General features: G+C 37.5%; 1 protein-coding gene across 1 annotated transcript in view; it reads left to right on the top strand.

The window, feature by feature from the left end:
* The window catches only part of LOC120537823 (ran-binding protein 3-like), a 90250-nt gene that overhangs the window by 51279 nt on the left and 21471 nt on the right, over positions 1 to 17500 (top strand). The window contains exons 8-9 of the mRNA XM_039767045.1: positions 5978 to 6078; positions 8432 to 8548. Coding sequence (XP_039622979.1) covers positions 5978 to 6078; positions 8432 to 8548 — 218 coding nt within the window. The remainder of the gene's footprint in view (positions 1 to 5977; positions 6079 to 8431; positions 8549 to 17500) is intronic.

Raw genomic sequence — 17500 nt, 5'->3', positions numbered from 1 at the left:
AATGTCAAACTCTTCAACAAAATTATGGCCATCAAAAAATCTTGTGAACACACAGAGTTGAAACATGTCAGTTTTATCAGTGGATTTATCGCATGCGAGAGCAAACAATTCAGCCTGTTTAAGATCTGATATTAACTGACCACTGACATTGTCAGAAAGGTCATCTGCACAACGACTAGCAGTACTGTCTGATAATGGTATCTGCTGAATCAGTTCAACACACTTTTTGTCGCTAAACAGAACCGAAGAAGCAGACATCATGCATTCTTTAACAACCTCTGCATCAGTAAATGCTTTGTCTGCCAAGAACCCAAACAATGTGTAGCGAAGCTTCTGTAACATTTGATTGTGTGGTGGTCGCTTAACTTGCTACCAACGACGACTTAAGGGCGTCGAACTTATGCGAACGGAGCTCTGACTTAGGTGGATAATTCACATTGTAGTACTCGGCGTGTTTTGTCTCAAAATTTTGTTTTACATTGCTGCTTTTAATCACGCTTACCGACTGTTGACTTACGCAGAAGACAGTCGCGGTCCGGATTGTGGACCGCAGTCCGCCATTTGAGTAACCCTACCCTACGTTTATTGTACAGTATCTTAACTGCACCATCACAACATATCTCAGTTTTAATCCTTACTACACCGCTGCTGCAGGTTTGTTTTGTTTAGGATGTGCCCTGACTCTTGGCATGTCGGAGGCCAGGACTCTGAAGTCTAGTCTTAATTAGGGCGTGCTTGGGGTGGGGGGAAAGCAAGTTGTTTCTTCTTTGCCATAATAAATAGAAATAACATCAAATTTAAAGCTGTTTTATGAAACAATGCACTACTTTTACTGAAGTTTACAAAATGTCATTTAAAGTTCAGAAGTAGCGTCACTCTGACCTTTTATGAAGTAAATATTCAGAAGTGAAATTGGTCTGTATGATGCACATTGCTGCAGAACATCTGTAGGTTGTAACCTATTAGTTGTTCCCTGAAGAAGGCCCATTTGTAATATTCAGATATTTCCGGTTTCAGTTTTTGTTAACCAAAGATTTAAATTTAAGCCTCTTGAAATTTACTGTTTATCTTTTCACCATTTTATGGCATTCATTGCATTTCAGTTGATTAAATTTGAAGAAAACTGGAAAAACTGAGGTGTTATAAAACTTTTGACTCTGTGTATCTTAATTTACATAATACCAATGATAGTTTAATTTATAAATTATGCACAATAAGACATTACCAACATTAAATAGTGAAATGTTTTGTACATTATTATATTTGTGCTCTCTCTTTCGAATGAAAAGGATCCTGATGTTTTAGCTTAACCCTCAAGGGACGATGGAGCAAGGCAAAATATCTTGTACACACACAGTTCAAGAACATATTTTTATCATTACATTTAAACTTTTTTTTTTTTTAGTAATAGTCTGTTGTGGGTTCTCGCCATCTTCTCCATTCTTTGTTGTTTTCTCTGTTCGAAAGCACTTCATGGCTTCACTTAGGCTTTGAAGAACTGCCGGCATCACTACATGTACTTTTTCACCTTGGGACCATCATTAATCAAAATTAAGGGTTATTTTCACAACCACAGGCTAAAGGCTGACTATACTTTACTTGATCCATCAGTGCAGCAAAAATGGCGTCGGACACCAAGGTACACCCCAACATGCTGCTAGCATGCGCTGGGTTTTTGCCATGTGCTATGAATGGAATGCGCAGATCACTTATTTCAGGAATTTTCCCTTGATATTTTTGGCCCATGGTAATCCATGGATACTTTGTTTCTACTGTATTTTAAAATACATATTTTTGATAAAGCATTGGTGTGTTGGTCAAAGTGAAGAGTGTTAAGCTAGTGATGCCAGTATTTTATTTTGTAGGTTTGAAAATCGTGCACAAGCATACCACAAGTTATGAGGAGCATTTGAAAGAGTTGTTCCTTTTCAGTTTATGCAATCAAAAATTAAAAGGGGACATGACTGAAGTTTTTAAAGTTAAGAAAGGTATTTGTACAATAGACAGGCTTTTACTTTAAAATGAGTTCAACTGAACACGTACAAAATTGGCATCTTGTTTGAACAAAATTTACTCTTAACGTTGGCAAATGTTTGGCGTTTTTTTTTTTTCTTTCCTCTACATAGAGAAAAAAATATATATAATTTTATTTGTCCCCAGGGGGAAATGTGGCTTTTTACTAAACCTCTTTAAATTAATAAATACATAAATAGGTAAATAAATACACACACACACATTTTGATCTGCACACACACTTTGATGTCACAATGAGGCATTACACAGACCTATTGCTTTTGGTGTAAAGAAGCCCCAGTCATGTTTCCTGATGCACTTCTGCTGAATAATTCATTGGCTGAAAGTCCCCAATATTAGTGTGTTAGAGAGAGGATGTGCAGCAGTGTTCATAACAGCACTCAGTTTTGTTTCAATTCTCTCCTTCACTATGATCTCCAGGAGGTCCAAAGTGCATCCTATAACTGAGCCTGCCTTTTTAATTATGTTTTTGATTTGGTGGACCCATCTTTAAGCAATATTACCAGCCTAGCATACCACAGCGTAGAAAATCACACTGTCCATCACAGAGCTTTGTGAAGGATGTCATTTCCCACAATTAAAGAATGCAGTCTATTAATGAAAAAGAGTCGGCTATGCCCTTTCACTTTAGACAGTTGAAATAAATTTCCAAGTATTGTGATAAAGTGCAAGACTTTTGGGACATTCAAAACTGAAATTGTTGTTTTGGAGAAATTGAATGGGTAGGACTGCTGAGCTTTGTTGGGCTGAGTGGTCTGTTCTTGTCAAAAGTGTTTTTTTTTGGTTTTTTTTTTTCCTCTCTCAAATGTTCTTTAAAATGTTTCCAATAAAAAGAAAACCCTATTGGAGCCATTGTAGTGCAACAGACTAATTTTCCAAACCACCTCCTGTAACTCGAACCATCATAAATGCATATATTCAGGTAGGCCCCAGGTTTCGGACATCGACCTACGACTTACGAACGAGGCCACAGCTGTGATGCATTTGCCTCACTAAGTGCTGCTACGTCATCTTCGGCCTGGGAATGCTGCATGTGGTGGCAGGAGGGGGGCGATTTTGCTGCTCGCCCAGTGTAGTGTCCCTTGGGTGGCTCCCAGCAGCAAGCGGTGACCCGTGGTGCACAGTCACCAGGGCCACAGGTATCGCTCGTGTGCTGGACAATGGTTCGCTGCCTGCCTACTACGCCGCCGCAGTTACTGCTCCTGACTGGACACAGGCTGAATGGAGCGGGGATGGGGGTGTTTCACTAAAGCACACAACAACTGGTAATGTGACCCGATTGTGGCTGAACCGAGGCCATTGAGGGTGAACGGGGGGGCGGGAGTAACATTGTAGTGTGTCTCGGATGGCTGCCTGTTGAATTGGGGTCGGGCGATTCACTACACGCCTTTGGCCACACCGTGTTCGTTCTCGGTGGCCGGATGCTGCAGTCAGCATACTGTAGTGGAGGTGACCCCCCCCAAACCCTCCCTCTCCGCCACCAGTCATTCTCAATAGTAAGCCTGCTTGTACTGTTATTCACATAGTAGGAAGTTGTCTCGTCAGTACATCAGACGTGTTGACGGGTGCCTTCCTGCTGTGATAGCGTGTACTGTATAGCGCTGTGCAGAAGAGCTCATCTTCACCCTTCAAGAATGTCTGTGAAACACAAGTCTGATTCAAGTGCTGGTGATACAATAAAGATAAAAACCATCACCATTGAAAATAAAGTAGAAATAATAAAAAGGTCAGAGAGAGGTGAAACTCCATTCATTGGCAGAGCACTTGGTTACAGTTGGTCAACAATAGCATTTATTAAAATAATGTACCTGTTCCTACTTGCATACAAATTCAACTTAAGTACAAACCTACAGTCCATATCTTGTACAGTATGTAACCCGGGGACTGCCTGTATATTTTTTAATTAAGAGGTTATTCCACTTACTACAACATTGGATTTTTTTATACTTACGAAGACTATAATTTTTCTGACTGCATAAATAAGGAGTTATCCATGCTGCGAGTTAAGATTTTTTTTTTTTTTGCAGTTATGATTAAATAAACTTTTGAATTTTGTTAAGTCACTTAAATTTTCAAAATGTGGCTTTGATGGGAGACACAATTAAACTAGTTACATTGTTCAATTATACAGCAGAGTTAAAAATGTCCCTTTCCAAAAGGAACGGCTAAAAAACAATTCTAAGAATATCATTTGAAGTAGTCAGTGAATGGGAGTTTCAAAAATATGAAGCAGTAAAATATGAAATAAAGCTAAGGCCCACTTCTCAATACTGATGGAATAAATTGATTTGCAATATTAACGGTTGTGTTTATAGCATTGCATTTAGACACTTCCCATTTCAAATTATTTTAATCATATTATAGAGATTATTGCAAAATTACCAACAAAATTAAAGTAACTTGCAAAGATCATGTCACATCTATTTGAAAGAAACTATAAACATTGTGAGAGGACATGACTATTTACTTGTAGTCAGTGAATTTAGCTGCTCAAAGACTTCTCATATCAAAGTGAAGTCATTCCTCACGCATTTAATGGGAGCACATTTAAAAAAAGTTACACTTCATGTATGTATTTGGAATTTTATATTCTTAGTATATTAACTTTCACAACATTGTTTAGGTTTACCTTCTGATACTTTAGTTTTAATGGTACCACATAATTGAAGCTTTTTGATGGTTTTATTTAATACAGGTGGGTCTCGTGTTACAATAATTCTGCAGATCCAAACAAGCATATAAAATTCACAAGTTTCTGTTTTCATCTTGTGAATTCCATTTTTGACTTCTGAACTAAATTAGCTGGTTTTGCAAGTGGAAGAACACACAACAGCCATCACCAACAGTGAGGATTAGTACTGCACACTGTGGTCTTTGTCACCATTTTCAGTCATTTTGTACCTTTGTGCACACATCTCAGAATGTAACCAGCTGCCATAGAGTAAGCTCAATCAGTGGTAAGCATCTCGTACGGAAAGTGCTGGTAATTATCAGCAACCTACAGTATATGCGTATCCCAACCATGCTGTCTTGAGGATACAACAGCTGGAAGGGAGAGCTTGGCACTCTCTGTGATGCCTCTGTAAAGACAGCAGATCTCTGCTGAGGGATCAGTTAGTGGTAAGTTTTCATGCTGCATCCTTATGCTTTTTCCAACTCCGTGATATACTACCTATCGTAATCAAAAACTGTAGGATGCCTGTGCATAGGGTCGACATGCTGTACATCACCATGGTTCATCTGATTTTAAATTATTTGTGTTTTGTGATGTAAAGTGCAATAATAGTGCTTCACTATAAGTTTATTAATAAAGTTTGAAACATTTTTGTTTAAGCAGTAAAGCATTATGCCTTTTTCCAACATTTCCATTAACAGTCATTTTTCTCTGCAAATTCCAACTTGTTTACCAGATTGGGTAATGAACATCCACAGTAATGGAACGTTCATAACCTGAGGGCTGTCTATACTGTTAGATCATTTACTCAGAACAAACATTATTACCTGCAGCTAATGTCTGGGGACACCAGGAAACTAAAGTAATTGTGAAATTAAAAATTTTAGATCTGTGCTTTTAAATTTGAGCTGTTTGCGTTTTCGTCCTCTGTATGATGTTAATCTGCAGGTCCGCCAATTTACAGGGAAAACTTGGGGGTTGGTGGCAGGATTGGCAATCTAGCGAAAAAAATAAATAAAACCTCTCTGTTCCAATGTGGTGCCGAGTTGTCGCCTGCTGCACTCTGGTCACAATCCACGTGGGTCAGAGTGTGGTGGGTATCCTTTTTGTGGTTAATCAGAGTCTGACAAATGCCTTCACACTTTGCTCTCAGTAAACACAAAAATAAAAATGGAAGAGTGTTTTTCACAGGTAATGTCTAAGCTACACTGTTGAAAATGTCAATGAGATATAAACTAATTTGACATTTTTTTCCTTTCCCAATTGCAGATTCCACCAGTGGAACCAATGGTGTGAACAAGACCTCAAGCTCAGAAAGCAACTGTGAGTCCCAAAATAACACAGAGGTTTCTGACAGCACTACATCCGAGGTAAATTTACATATATGTCAGAGTATACATTTTTGATAATTGTGTAATTGCAACTTTTCTCCATTTTTAGTGGCATGCACAAACCTGTATTTGAGAATACCTTTTTACATGTTTATTCAAGAAGTGTTCATCCTCTTTATAATTTTTAATGGGTGGTTTTATTTTTATCTCCCCTAGTTGAAAGAGGTTGTCCGAAAATTTGCAGAACTATTTCATACTGGGAAAGCTCTAAATGTTTCTTTTCTTCCCAATACTATCTGCCTTCTGTTCCTATTTGAACACTTCATACTGTTTCATAATAGGCAATGAAAATGATAGGACAACCTAAAACTGAAGATCTGTATCAAGGAGACCGAAAGTATTCAATATGGGATATTAATTAAATAAAACGCACAATTAAGGAATACACAAAAGAAAAACATTCTTTATGTGCTACAGAGAATAAAATTAAAATCCTGCTTCCACTATGAAAATCCCTAAACTGAAGTTGAACACTTATAGGGTTAACTTGCCCAATTAAACAATGTGTCAGTGTTTCCTTTTCGTCTGTCTGCCTGTCTCTGTCCTGGCCTCTCGCTTGCTCGCTCTCTTTTTTTTTTAAATGAGTGAGTTATAGCTTAAATTTGCCTTTACTTAGGTCTTTTGGGCAGATTCTGGATGTTGGTCTTAAAAAAACAACATATTCCATACTCTTTCCACTGGGTTTCTGCTACCTAATGTACCTACTTACCATACTTTATATATAAAAGCTCTATATGCTTTCAATTTTACCTTTCTGGAACCACCTGCTGTCCTCTGTTGGCATGGTTCTAAACCCCTGCCAACTCTTCATGGTGCCTATCTTTCTGGCTGTGAAGGTCGAATTCATAATACCTATTGGTTTGCCTATCCAGCAGCCTTTCAAAGGAAACATTACATTTTTCCCTCCCAGGTCACATCTCTCTCTCTCTCTCTCTCTCTCTCTCTCTCTCTCTCTCTCTCTCTCTCTCTCTCCTTAATAATTATTTGCATTTATATAGCGCTTTTCTTACTACTCAAAGCGCTCAGCAACTGCAGGTTAAGGGCCTTGCTCAAGGGCCCAACAGAGCAGTCTCTCTCTCTCACACACACACACTCTCTCTCGCTCTCGCTCTTTCTGGCCTAGGCCCCCCAGTTACTCAGCATTGGAATGGTTGAGGGGCCGGCACTGTTACATCTGAGCTGCCATCTGCTGCCAGTGCCAGTGTGAATGTTTCTCTCTAGCCTTTCTGGCTCCATCATTGCAGGGTGCAATCATCCTCGGAGCCTATAGATGAGGTTGAGTAAATAACTATAAAACTTTATTCATTTGTTACTAAGTAAAAGTAGGAGAAAGGTTTAACTCCTAATCACAGTGTTGCTGGTCAGCTGACGGTCAGCTCTGCATTCTTCTGATATATTGTATATGAACACTGCTCCTTGTTTAATTTCTATTTTTATTTTTCTACCCCCGTTTCTGTTAGTAAAGTTCAGCTGCTTGGATGGTAGTATGTGACTGTAAATAACATTTTGTATAAACCCAGGCATTTCTAAGTTATAGATTAGGCTTTGAGGTTGTGATGTGCTTTAGTTCCAGGTAGCATTTGGAGATTTTAGTGTGGTATGTGCTAGTGGCTTTAATGGACAAATGTTACAAGTGCGTTGAGAAAACTAGACGTACAAACTATTGGCATGACAAAAGGAACTTCTGGTTCTGTCCATCTCTTGTGTATCTTTTGATCTGTTCCATTGGCTCTAGTGAATAGTAAAAGATCACACATGTTTTTGCTGGTTGAGAGCTTCTTAATTTTTTTCTGTTTAACTTGATGTTTTAATGGTGAACACTGAGTTAGGTTCAGGTTGTTTCTCAAACTGCATTGTTAGAGGATCAGTATTGGGGCTCTTTTAGAAATGCTGCAGAATATGACATCCTCACAACACTATGGAATGATATGCATTACAAGTCTGGGTATTCACATTTATTAACTTCCATTTGCTTTATTTTGCACACATTGCTTGATTTTTCAGTTTCCATTCATAATTTTACTTTTGATTTTTAATAATCTACACTGTTTTGTAGCCTTGAACAGAAGAAATCTGTGTTAAATAAGGAAGCATTTAATGAAGCTTATGGTTTTTCTGTTTAACATATGCATTCATAGAAAGGAAATGATTTAAAGTGAAATATCAGATCAACTGAACATGCCTACAATAACAAACTATAGAAGTGACGGTAAAGTGGGAGAAAAGTCTGCACCGAGTATGCTTTAAAAGTGCAGACTAACAAATTATTTTTCAAATTGTGTTGGCCCTGTTTCAGTTTTGGTTGCAGAATTTAAAATCTTTGCTTCCACAGGAAAAGGAGAATGAAAAGAAAGATGGGCTTGATGACACAGAAGAGAAAGAAGAGAATAAAGATGTACAGACTGAATCAGCTTTTGTATTTGGACAGAATCTGAAAGAGAGAGTAAAGGTTTGTTATCTTATTTCCGCAAACCATAATACACCGGTTATCCGTGACCTGCCAGTATTGTAGCAGATTTCCTTTGTTAGAATGGCTTATAGTTAAGTTAAATGATTAAGCCATCCTGCTATTTCTTAACAGATGACTGGGTTCAAACCTCATCTGGGAGTCCAATATTTGTTACAAAATCTTTCAGAGACATTTAATACACGTACACTATAAATGGGTAACTGAAGTAAAATCACATCGTCCAAAAATTGACTTAAGTAAAGGTTAGCTCTTATAAAATGCCAACTTTCTGAAATGATAGATATTAATTGGTGTGTGTGTGTGTACATGCATAGTCATGTGGAAAAAATATTGGCATTCCTACACTTCTTTCAGAAAACTGTTTCAGTTTAAAGTTGTTTGGTTTTCGCATCTTTATTTCTTTCATTTACATTGGAACTACACAAAAAAGCAGAGGGGGGAAAAAAAAGAAATCTGGAATCATTCTACCCAGAATTCCAGAAACAGACTGGACAAAATTATTGGCATCTTCAAAATGAATGTTTGGTAGCACAATCCTTGGAGGCAATAACAAATCATCTGCGTCCTGTAAACGCAAGTGAGTTTCTTACTCTGGAATTTTGGACCACGGTTCTTTTGCCAGCTGATCCAGGTGTCACAGGGTTCCTTATCTCAACTGCGTTTTGAGATCTTTCAACATGTGTTCTATAGGATTTAAATCTGGGCTCATTGTTGGCCATTTCATAACTATACAATGTTCATTGGCCTTCTGTAAGACCCATGACCTCTATCTGAGACCCAGCTTTCTGACATTGGGTCTTACATTGCACTCCAAAATTCTTCAGTAGTCCATGCACACAGTCAAGGCACCCATTGCAAGCAACCCCAAAATAACTGTGAACCTCCACCATGTTTGACCATAGGGAAAGTGTTCTTTTCTTTTGACGGTCTCAATTTTATTTTCTGTAAATGGTACAGTAATGCAGTTTTAAAAAAAAAAAAAAAAAAGCTATATTTTGATTTCGTATAACCACAGGATGTTCTGTCATAGGAACATTGACTTCTACATACAAGTTTTGGCTTTTTCATGTCTCTGTGGAAGCAGTTGAGTTGTCATGAATCTCCTACCATTTCATTCAGCTCCCGACAAATAGTGCAAGCTGACATGGTTCTATCTTGTATCTGCTGGTCAGCCTGAATTTTTGTGGTAGTTCATTGAGGTTCTTTAGAAATGTGAGGTTCAGTCCTTCTTTTCAATCTTCTAGCAATTTTTCTCTTCCATCCACATATATATTAGGGAGGTTAGCTACAGTGCCATTGGCAGTAAAATTCTTACTTACCTTGCACATAATAGATACATAATTGTTAAGGCCTCTGGAGATGGCCTTGTAGCCTCGATATTGCCCATGCTTTGAAGAATTTTGTTTCTCAAATCCTGGTGACAATTTGTTTGCTTTTCTTTCCTTCAGACACAAAGATTGACTCAACTTTTCTCCTTTTTTTAAAAAAAAAAAAAACCTTTTTTTTTATTTCTGTACTGCCAGCCCCTGTTGTCAGAAGTCAGTTTGGGTATAAATTAAGGTGCATCATAAGATTTAAATCCAATTATTTCTTACAAATTTCTTTGAAAAGGTGCCAATTTTGTCTAGTCAATTTCTGGAATTCTTTGTGGAATTTGATATAAGATTTGACTTTTTTCTCTGCTTTTTTTTTACATTGTTTCTGAGCAAAAAGAAACTGATCATAATCAAAAAAAGAACTAGTACATTCCCATACACACAAAAATAATAATGGCATTTGGAATGTCCTCTTTCAGTTGTTTCAGGTCAGCCTGTTTAGCCCAGTATAGCCTTGTAATGTGAGGGCAAGGTCATTGAGCATCAAACTGAAGTCTAGCTCCGTTTCCATTCTGCTGCAATACATAGTACAGACGCCGGTCAGTGTCGTCAAGACTTTCTCAGAACACTAGGCAAGTAAAGCAGAGATGGTTATTTCAGTACTGCCTTCCAAAAAGTACCAAGTTTTAAGGTTCTGAATAGTTCTATGAATTATTTGATTTTTAATTTGCAAACCTTTCTGAAAATGTCGCTTTGTCATTATGGGTTATTCAATGTACATTCATAGGAAAAACCACTTAAAATTATGTCTGCAACACAAAGTGTTTGTTCACCAGCTGAGTGGTCTGGATGCTTTCCAGTTCTACTAAGTGCATGTGCTCTAGTGGCGATATTTGTCAGTGGATGAATGGCATGTACTGACGTACCAAAAAGGAAAAAGCTCACCAAAAATAAGTGAATGAACAGGGCTGTTCCCAGGTGTCTAATGGATGTAACAACACTGCTGTGCTGATAGGAGTTATCGACCAGGGGATGTGATGAGAGCAGAGTATTTACGGAAGTGTTTGCAAAGGATGCTAATTTGTTGTCCTTTGTGTTTTATGTAGTTCTAGCTTGTCAAAATCCACACAATTGTTTTATTTTTGCTACTAATGTTGTAGTTCTGTTGGAGATAAAGGATGAGGTTAAAACATAATCTTTTGCTTGACAAGTAGATAAAACAAAAGACATATTTCATCTCATTCACAGCTGTTCATTATAATGAGTTATGAGGATATTTCTGGGCTAATTTAGGAATGCTTTAATAGTTGCTTTGTATCAGAAGGGTTAGATGTAAACTGATTAAAAACTCTGGTAAGGTAATATGATTATAAAAGTACTTTTGCATATTAAGCCGTGAATGTGTAGATAGAGATGAGGTTTTGTGTTACTTATGTGTTTTCTTTCCATCAACGACAACCATACACAGAACTTGGACATGGACAAAGTACAGTGGAACATCGGTTTGCGAGCATAATTCGTTCCGGAAACGTGCTCGCAATCCAAAGCACTCGTATATCAAAGTGAATTTCCCCATAAGAAATAATGGAAACTCGGATGATTCGTTCCACAACCCAAAACTATTCATATAAAAATGATTAATACAAAATATAAAGTAAAAATACATAAAACAAATTAACCTGCACTTTACCTTTAAAAAGAATCATTGCTGGTGTGAGTGAGTTTCTAAACTCATGTGGGATTCCACCCAACGGGAAGATGCGCGGAAGAGTGTCCCAAAGCAATCGCAGTCTCCCAGCGCTGTAGCAGTTCGCCGTATAAGCGCATCCAAAAAGATCACAGACATGCTATAAGAGCCTGCCGTCAATGGGTGATACAAGGAACATAAAGATCCCGCTACAATAAATAACAGCGCTGTTGCTGTTTCAAGCTGAAGGCGGCTGGTGGTGTTAAAGTACTGAGACTCAGCCTCGTGTTTTGGGGCGCAAGATGGTGACTCGCACTTCACAGCACACACGTGTGCACGCACACACACACACACACACACAATGCTGTAGTAAACAGTATATGCTCGTACGGATGTTGACTATATGAGTGAGGCACACAGACTTAGACGGAGAATAGGAGACAATTGCCAAAGAGAGAGAGAGAGAGAGGCGGACGGACGCGGGAGCGAGCAAGAGAGATAAGGAGAGAGAGACGCGTGCACGTGAGAGAGAACAACCATCAGCTCAGTTGTGATCACATGAATGACGCTCAGCGGACAAAGTGTATCCATACTGCTCGTATTGCAAGACATCGCTTGTTTATCAAGTCAAAATTTATTAAAAAGTTTTGCTCTTCTTGCAAAACACTCGTAAACCAAGTTACTCGTAAACCGAGGTTCCACTGTAGATACATTAGCTAAAGTTTATAGAAACAGACTCTTCTTGGTGTGATTTCATAATGTTCCTAATGCACTTAAGTTCTGTAAAGTGCAGTCAGAAGTGTGGTGGCAGAAAATGGTGTTTATTCTGTAGAATCCTAAAATTTGACTTTTTTTTTTCTCCATAGTATCATTCTGCCTTCAAGTTAAAATTCAAACAGCATAAAAGTGTTTGTGCATGGCAGTTAAATTACTGTGGTGTACTGTACTATGAGGGGACCACTTGCTGTTAAGTATTTCATGTAACTAGATGAGTGTTCATTTATTTGCTGTTTTTTCTGAAGATGCTTTATGTTAGCAAAATTTAATTACATGCATATAATTAGGTCTTTCAATGTCTTTTCGGATGATCTGGCACAGGTAGCTATCATTAATATTTCTAAACTAGGCAAAAACATTTTATGTCCCTGTAGTCGCATATAAATGTCCCATGAAATTAAATTAGCAATAAAAATAGCTTTATGTGTTAAGTTTTGCATCTAGCTACTGGTCTAGCATAGATAACGAGTTAGTGATGCTCTATGGCAAACATTGATAATAAGAACAGGGGAAAAGCAAACACTGTTGCAAGTTTCCTTAAGTTGGAGGTGAAGTTTATGTGTGGTGTAAGTTCTATTTTTGCCATGAAGTGATGACGATGAATGATGCAACCCAAACCATCCCCACCCAGCAGAAATAAATTAATCTTCAGTTTAATCAGAAACTGAATTTAAGGCCAGAAGTGTTCACTTTGTCTATCTGGGAATCTCTCCATTGCAGTACTTTTTGAACTCATCAGAATAAAGGGTAACACGTTTTTTAGTGTGTTTTCTTTAAAGTTGCTGCTTGTTGACTACATCAGGATATTTGTGACTGATAGCCAATAGCAGAGCCTTACTACTTTCAGATTAATTATTTTGTGTATTTTATTGATGACACTTCGTTGTTCTAAAAGTAGGAGAAACAATTGTGACGTATAGCTGAAAATGACCAATTAAATCCATGGAATAAGTCAGCTGATGGCTAATTCTGAGCAGTATAGGAGTCTTGAAATTCAACTGTAAATGTGAAAAATGTTATGGTAAGAATGATGTAAAAGTATTTTTTTTTTTTTTTAGTTTACAGATGCACTACATTAAGGCATTGTTGCTAAAACTACTCTGAAAAGAAACTTTTTTCAAGAAATTTGCTTAAGTACAAGTAATGGACTAAATTTAATTTGCTACCAGTGCTGTGAAGTTGATAGACAAAACTTTTGACTCCAGCTCTTCAGTTTCTGGTACCACCATCCAGGGCTGAGGAGTTGGAGACAATTTTGGGTACCTGGAGTCAGAGTCAGCAAAAATGTACAGGCTCCTAATAAATTTAAATTGTAATGAAAAAAAAATACAGCAAGTTCAAATGTCCCATTTCACAAAATATAGTGATAATTAAGTACTTCTCTGATGTAAGAATAAAGCCCTGTGCATAGTTGTGTTACTACTAGTGTGAAGTTCAGCTGAGCTATTATACAACCTTACATTCACATATTGGATTATGGTACATTACAAAAAGTGTTTATTTTATTCAGATATAACATGTTTAAAAAGTTAATTTGAGTGTAAACAAGTGTAATGATGTAGGTAGAGGTGTGTGCTACAGCCTGATGTTTGTTCAGGGGTTCTTGTCTTTTCTTTAAACTGGCCAATATGGTAGAGAGTCGGCTTCCTAGCCAGTAGTTGTGTGGTTAAATGACATGTATGTTGCATTCCGTCAATCAACATGGAAAATACATTAGCATATTAAATACAGAGGAGTCTGAGTCAGAAGTACCGGAAACTAAGTAGTCAGAGTCGAAGGATTTATCTACCGGTTCCAAAGCCCTCTCACCAGCCATGACTTTATTTGTTATTAGACTGATGTGTTCTTTCAAGTAACATAATATAGTAGATACAAGGCCTTTCATCACTGCCTGTGTGAATCATACTTTTTAGCTCTCTAACCTGTAAAATTTTGGGTTTAAAGGCTGTAGCGAGTTTAAACATAAGAGTAAACTTAAATTAAAAAAGAAGCTATATTTTTATCAAAAATACTCACGGAAAATGGGTTTAATTGAATCAGTATATATGAAATTGGAAATATTAACACATTATTATTACAAATTATATTTTGTTCAAGTTGGCATCTGGGTCAGTACATTTTTACCTACTCCAGTTACCCCTTGGGATTAATAAAGTATCTATCTATCTATCTATCTATCTATCTATATATCTATCTACCCAATAATTGCTTCCAACTCCACTGCTCTCTTCGTTCCTACCCAGATCTGAATATATTGTACTTATTTTTCTGTATGTGAGCTGTTAAAATTGATCCAGCATTTTTCATGAACTGATACTTGTACCAAATTCTCATTGTTCTTTGCGGATTTTAGTTTTGAATATACTGTATGTAACTCTTATTTTGGTGTCCTAGGATAAAGTAAAACTAAATCCTTCACTGAGGACCTGACCCTTAAGCCTAATTATTTATTCACGTATTAACTTAGCAAAGACATCAACTTCATATTTTGTTTGCTTTCCCATATAAGAAATGTACCATTCCAAAGAATAAAATTGTGTGTGTGTGGTTTTTTTTTTTTTAAATATATTAAATGTGTTATCCCTAATGTTACAGGGATAGGTGGTGAAAAAACATCAGGCAGATGCAAAAGCTATTGTGCCAGTTCTACTTTCGTGAATTCATGAATAACCCACATACTGTATCTTATGAATTACACACATTGTGTTTATTATGTTTGAATCTATCCCCGTTTAACTGTTCATTAATATTGGATATGTAGTGTTTCATAGTGCTTCCGTTTGTCATCATTGATCAGTACTAGACAGCTGACTCTGCGCTCTGATCCCCAAAGGTCATGCAGAAAGTCCATTTGCCCTTGCTTAACAAAGTATCCATCCATCCATTATCCAACCCGCTATATCCTAACTACAGGGTCATGGGGGGTCTGCTGGAGCCAATCCCAGCCAACACAGGGTGCAAGGCAGGAAACAAACCCCGGGCAGGGCGCCAGCCCACCACAGGGCACACACCAGGGACAATTTAGGATCGGCAGTGCACCTAACCTGCATGTCTTTGGACTGTGGGAAGAAAACCCATGCAGACACAGAGAGAACATGCAAACTCCATGCAGGGAGGACCCGGGAAGTGAACCCGCTACCACGGCGCCACAGTGCTGCCATAACAAAGTGTGTGTGTGTGTGTGTGTGTATATATATATATATATATATATGTATATATATATATATATATATATATATGTATATATATATATATATATATATATATATATATATATATATATATATATATATATATATGTATATGTATATATATATATATATATATATATGTATATATATATATACAGTGGAGGAAATAATTATTTGACCCCTCACTGATTTTGTAAGTTTGTCCAATGACAAAGAAATGAAAAGTCTCAGAACAGTATCATTTCAATGGTAGGTTTATTTCAACAGTGGCAGATTGCACATCAAAAGGAAAATCGAAAAATAACTTTAAATAAAAGATAGAAATTGATTTGCATTTCATTGAGGGAAATAAGTTTTGAACCCTCTAACAAAAAAGACTTAATACTTAGTGGAAAAACCCTTGTTTGCAAGCACAGAGGTCAAACGCTTTCTTGTAATTGATGACCAAGTTTGCGCACATTTTAGGAGGAATGTTGGTCCACTCCTCTTTGCAGATCATCTCTAAATCCCTAAGGTTTCGAGGCTGTCTCTGTGCTACTCTGAGCTTGAGCTCCCTCCATAGGTTTTCTATTGGATTAAGGTCCGGAGACTGACTAGGCCACTCCATGACCTTAATGTGCTTCTTCTTGAGCCACTCCTTTGTTGCCTTTGCTGTATGTTTTGGGTCATTGTCGTGCTGGAACACCCATCCACGACCCATTTTCAGTTTCCTGGCAGAGGGAAGGAGATTGTCGCTCAGGATTTCACGATACATGGCTCCGTCCATTTTCCGTTAATGCGATTAAGTTGTCCTGTGCCCTTAGCAGAAAAACACCCCAAAGCAAAATGTTTCCACCCCATGCTTGACGGTGGGGACGGTGTTTTGGGGTCATAGGCAGCATTTTCTTCCTCCAAACACAGCGAGTTGAGTTAATGCCAAAGAGCTCTATTTTGGTCTCATCAGACCACAGCACCTTCTCCCAGTCACTCTCTGAATCATTCAGGTGTTCATTGGCAAACTTCAGACGGGCCTGCACATGTGCCTTCTTGAGCAGGGGACCTTGCGAGCCCTGCAGGATTTTAATCCATTGCGGTGTAATGTGTTTCCAATGGTTTTCTTGGTGACTGTGGTCCCTGCTAATTTGAGGTCATTAACTAACTCCTCCCGTGTAGTTCTAGGATTCTTTTCACCTTTCTCAGAACCATTGACACCCCACGAGGTGAGATCTTGCGTGGAGCCCCAGAGCGAGGTCGATTGATGGTCATTTTGTGCTCCTTCCATTTTCAAACAATCGCACCAACAGTTGTCACCTTCTCTCCCAGCTTCTTGCTAATGGTTTTGTAGCCCATTCCAGCCTTGTGCAGGTCTACAATTTTGTCTCTGACATCCTTGGACAGCTCTTTGGTCTTTCCCATGTTGTAGAGTGTGGAGTCTGCTTGATTGATTGATTCTGTGGACAGGTGTCTTTTATACAGGTGACTAGTTAAGACAGGTGTCCTTAATGAGGGTGACTAATTGAGTAGAAGTGTCTAACCACTCTGTGGGAGCCAGAACTCTTAATGGTTGGTAGGGGTTCAAAAACTTATTTCCCTCAATGAAATGCAAATCAATTTCTATCTTTTATTTAAAGTTATTTTTTCGATTTTCCTTTTGATGTGCAATCTGCCACTGTTGAAATAAACCTACCATTGAAATGATACTGTTCTGAGACTTTTCATTTCTTTGTCATTGGACAAACTTACAAAATCAGTGAGGGGTCAAATAATTATTTCCTCCACTGTATATATGTATGTATGTATGTATGTATATATATATATATATATATATATATATATATATATATATATATATATATATATATATATATATGTATATATATATATATGTATATATATGTGTGTATATATGTGTATATATATATATATGTGTATATATGTGTATATATATATATGTGTATATATATATATGTGTATATATGTG

The sequence above is a fragment of the Polypterus senegalus genome, chromosome 10, assembly GCF_016835505.1.
Source record: "Polypterus senegalus isolate Bchr_013 chromosome 10, ASM1683550v1, whole genome shotgun sequence".
Classification (NCBI taxonomy): domain Eukaryota; kingdom Metazoa; phylum Chordata; class Cladistia; order Polypteriformes; family Polypteridae; genus Polypterus; species Polypterus senegalus.
Note: the sequence above shows the minus strand (reverse complement) of the source record. Positions and strands in the feature narration are given on the sequence as shown.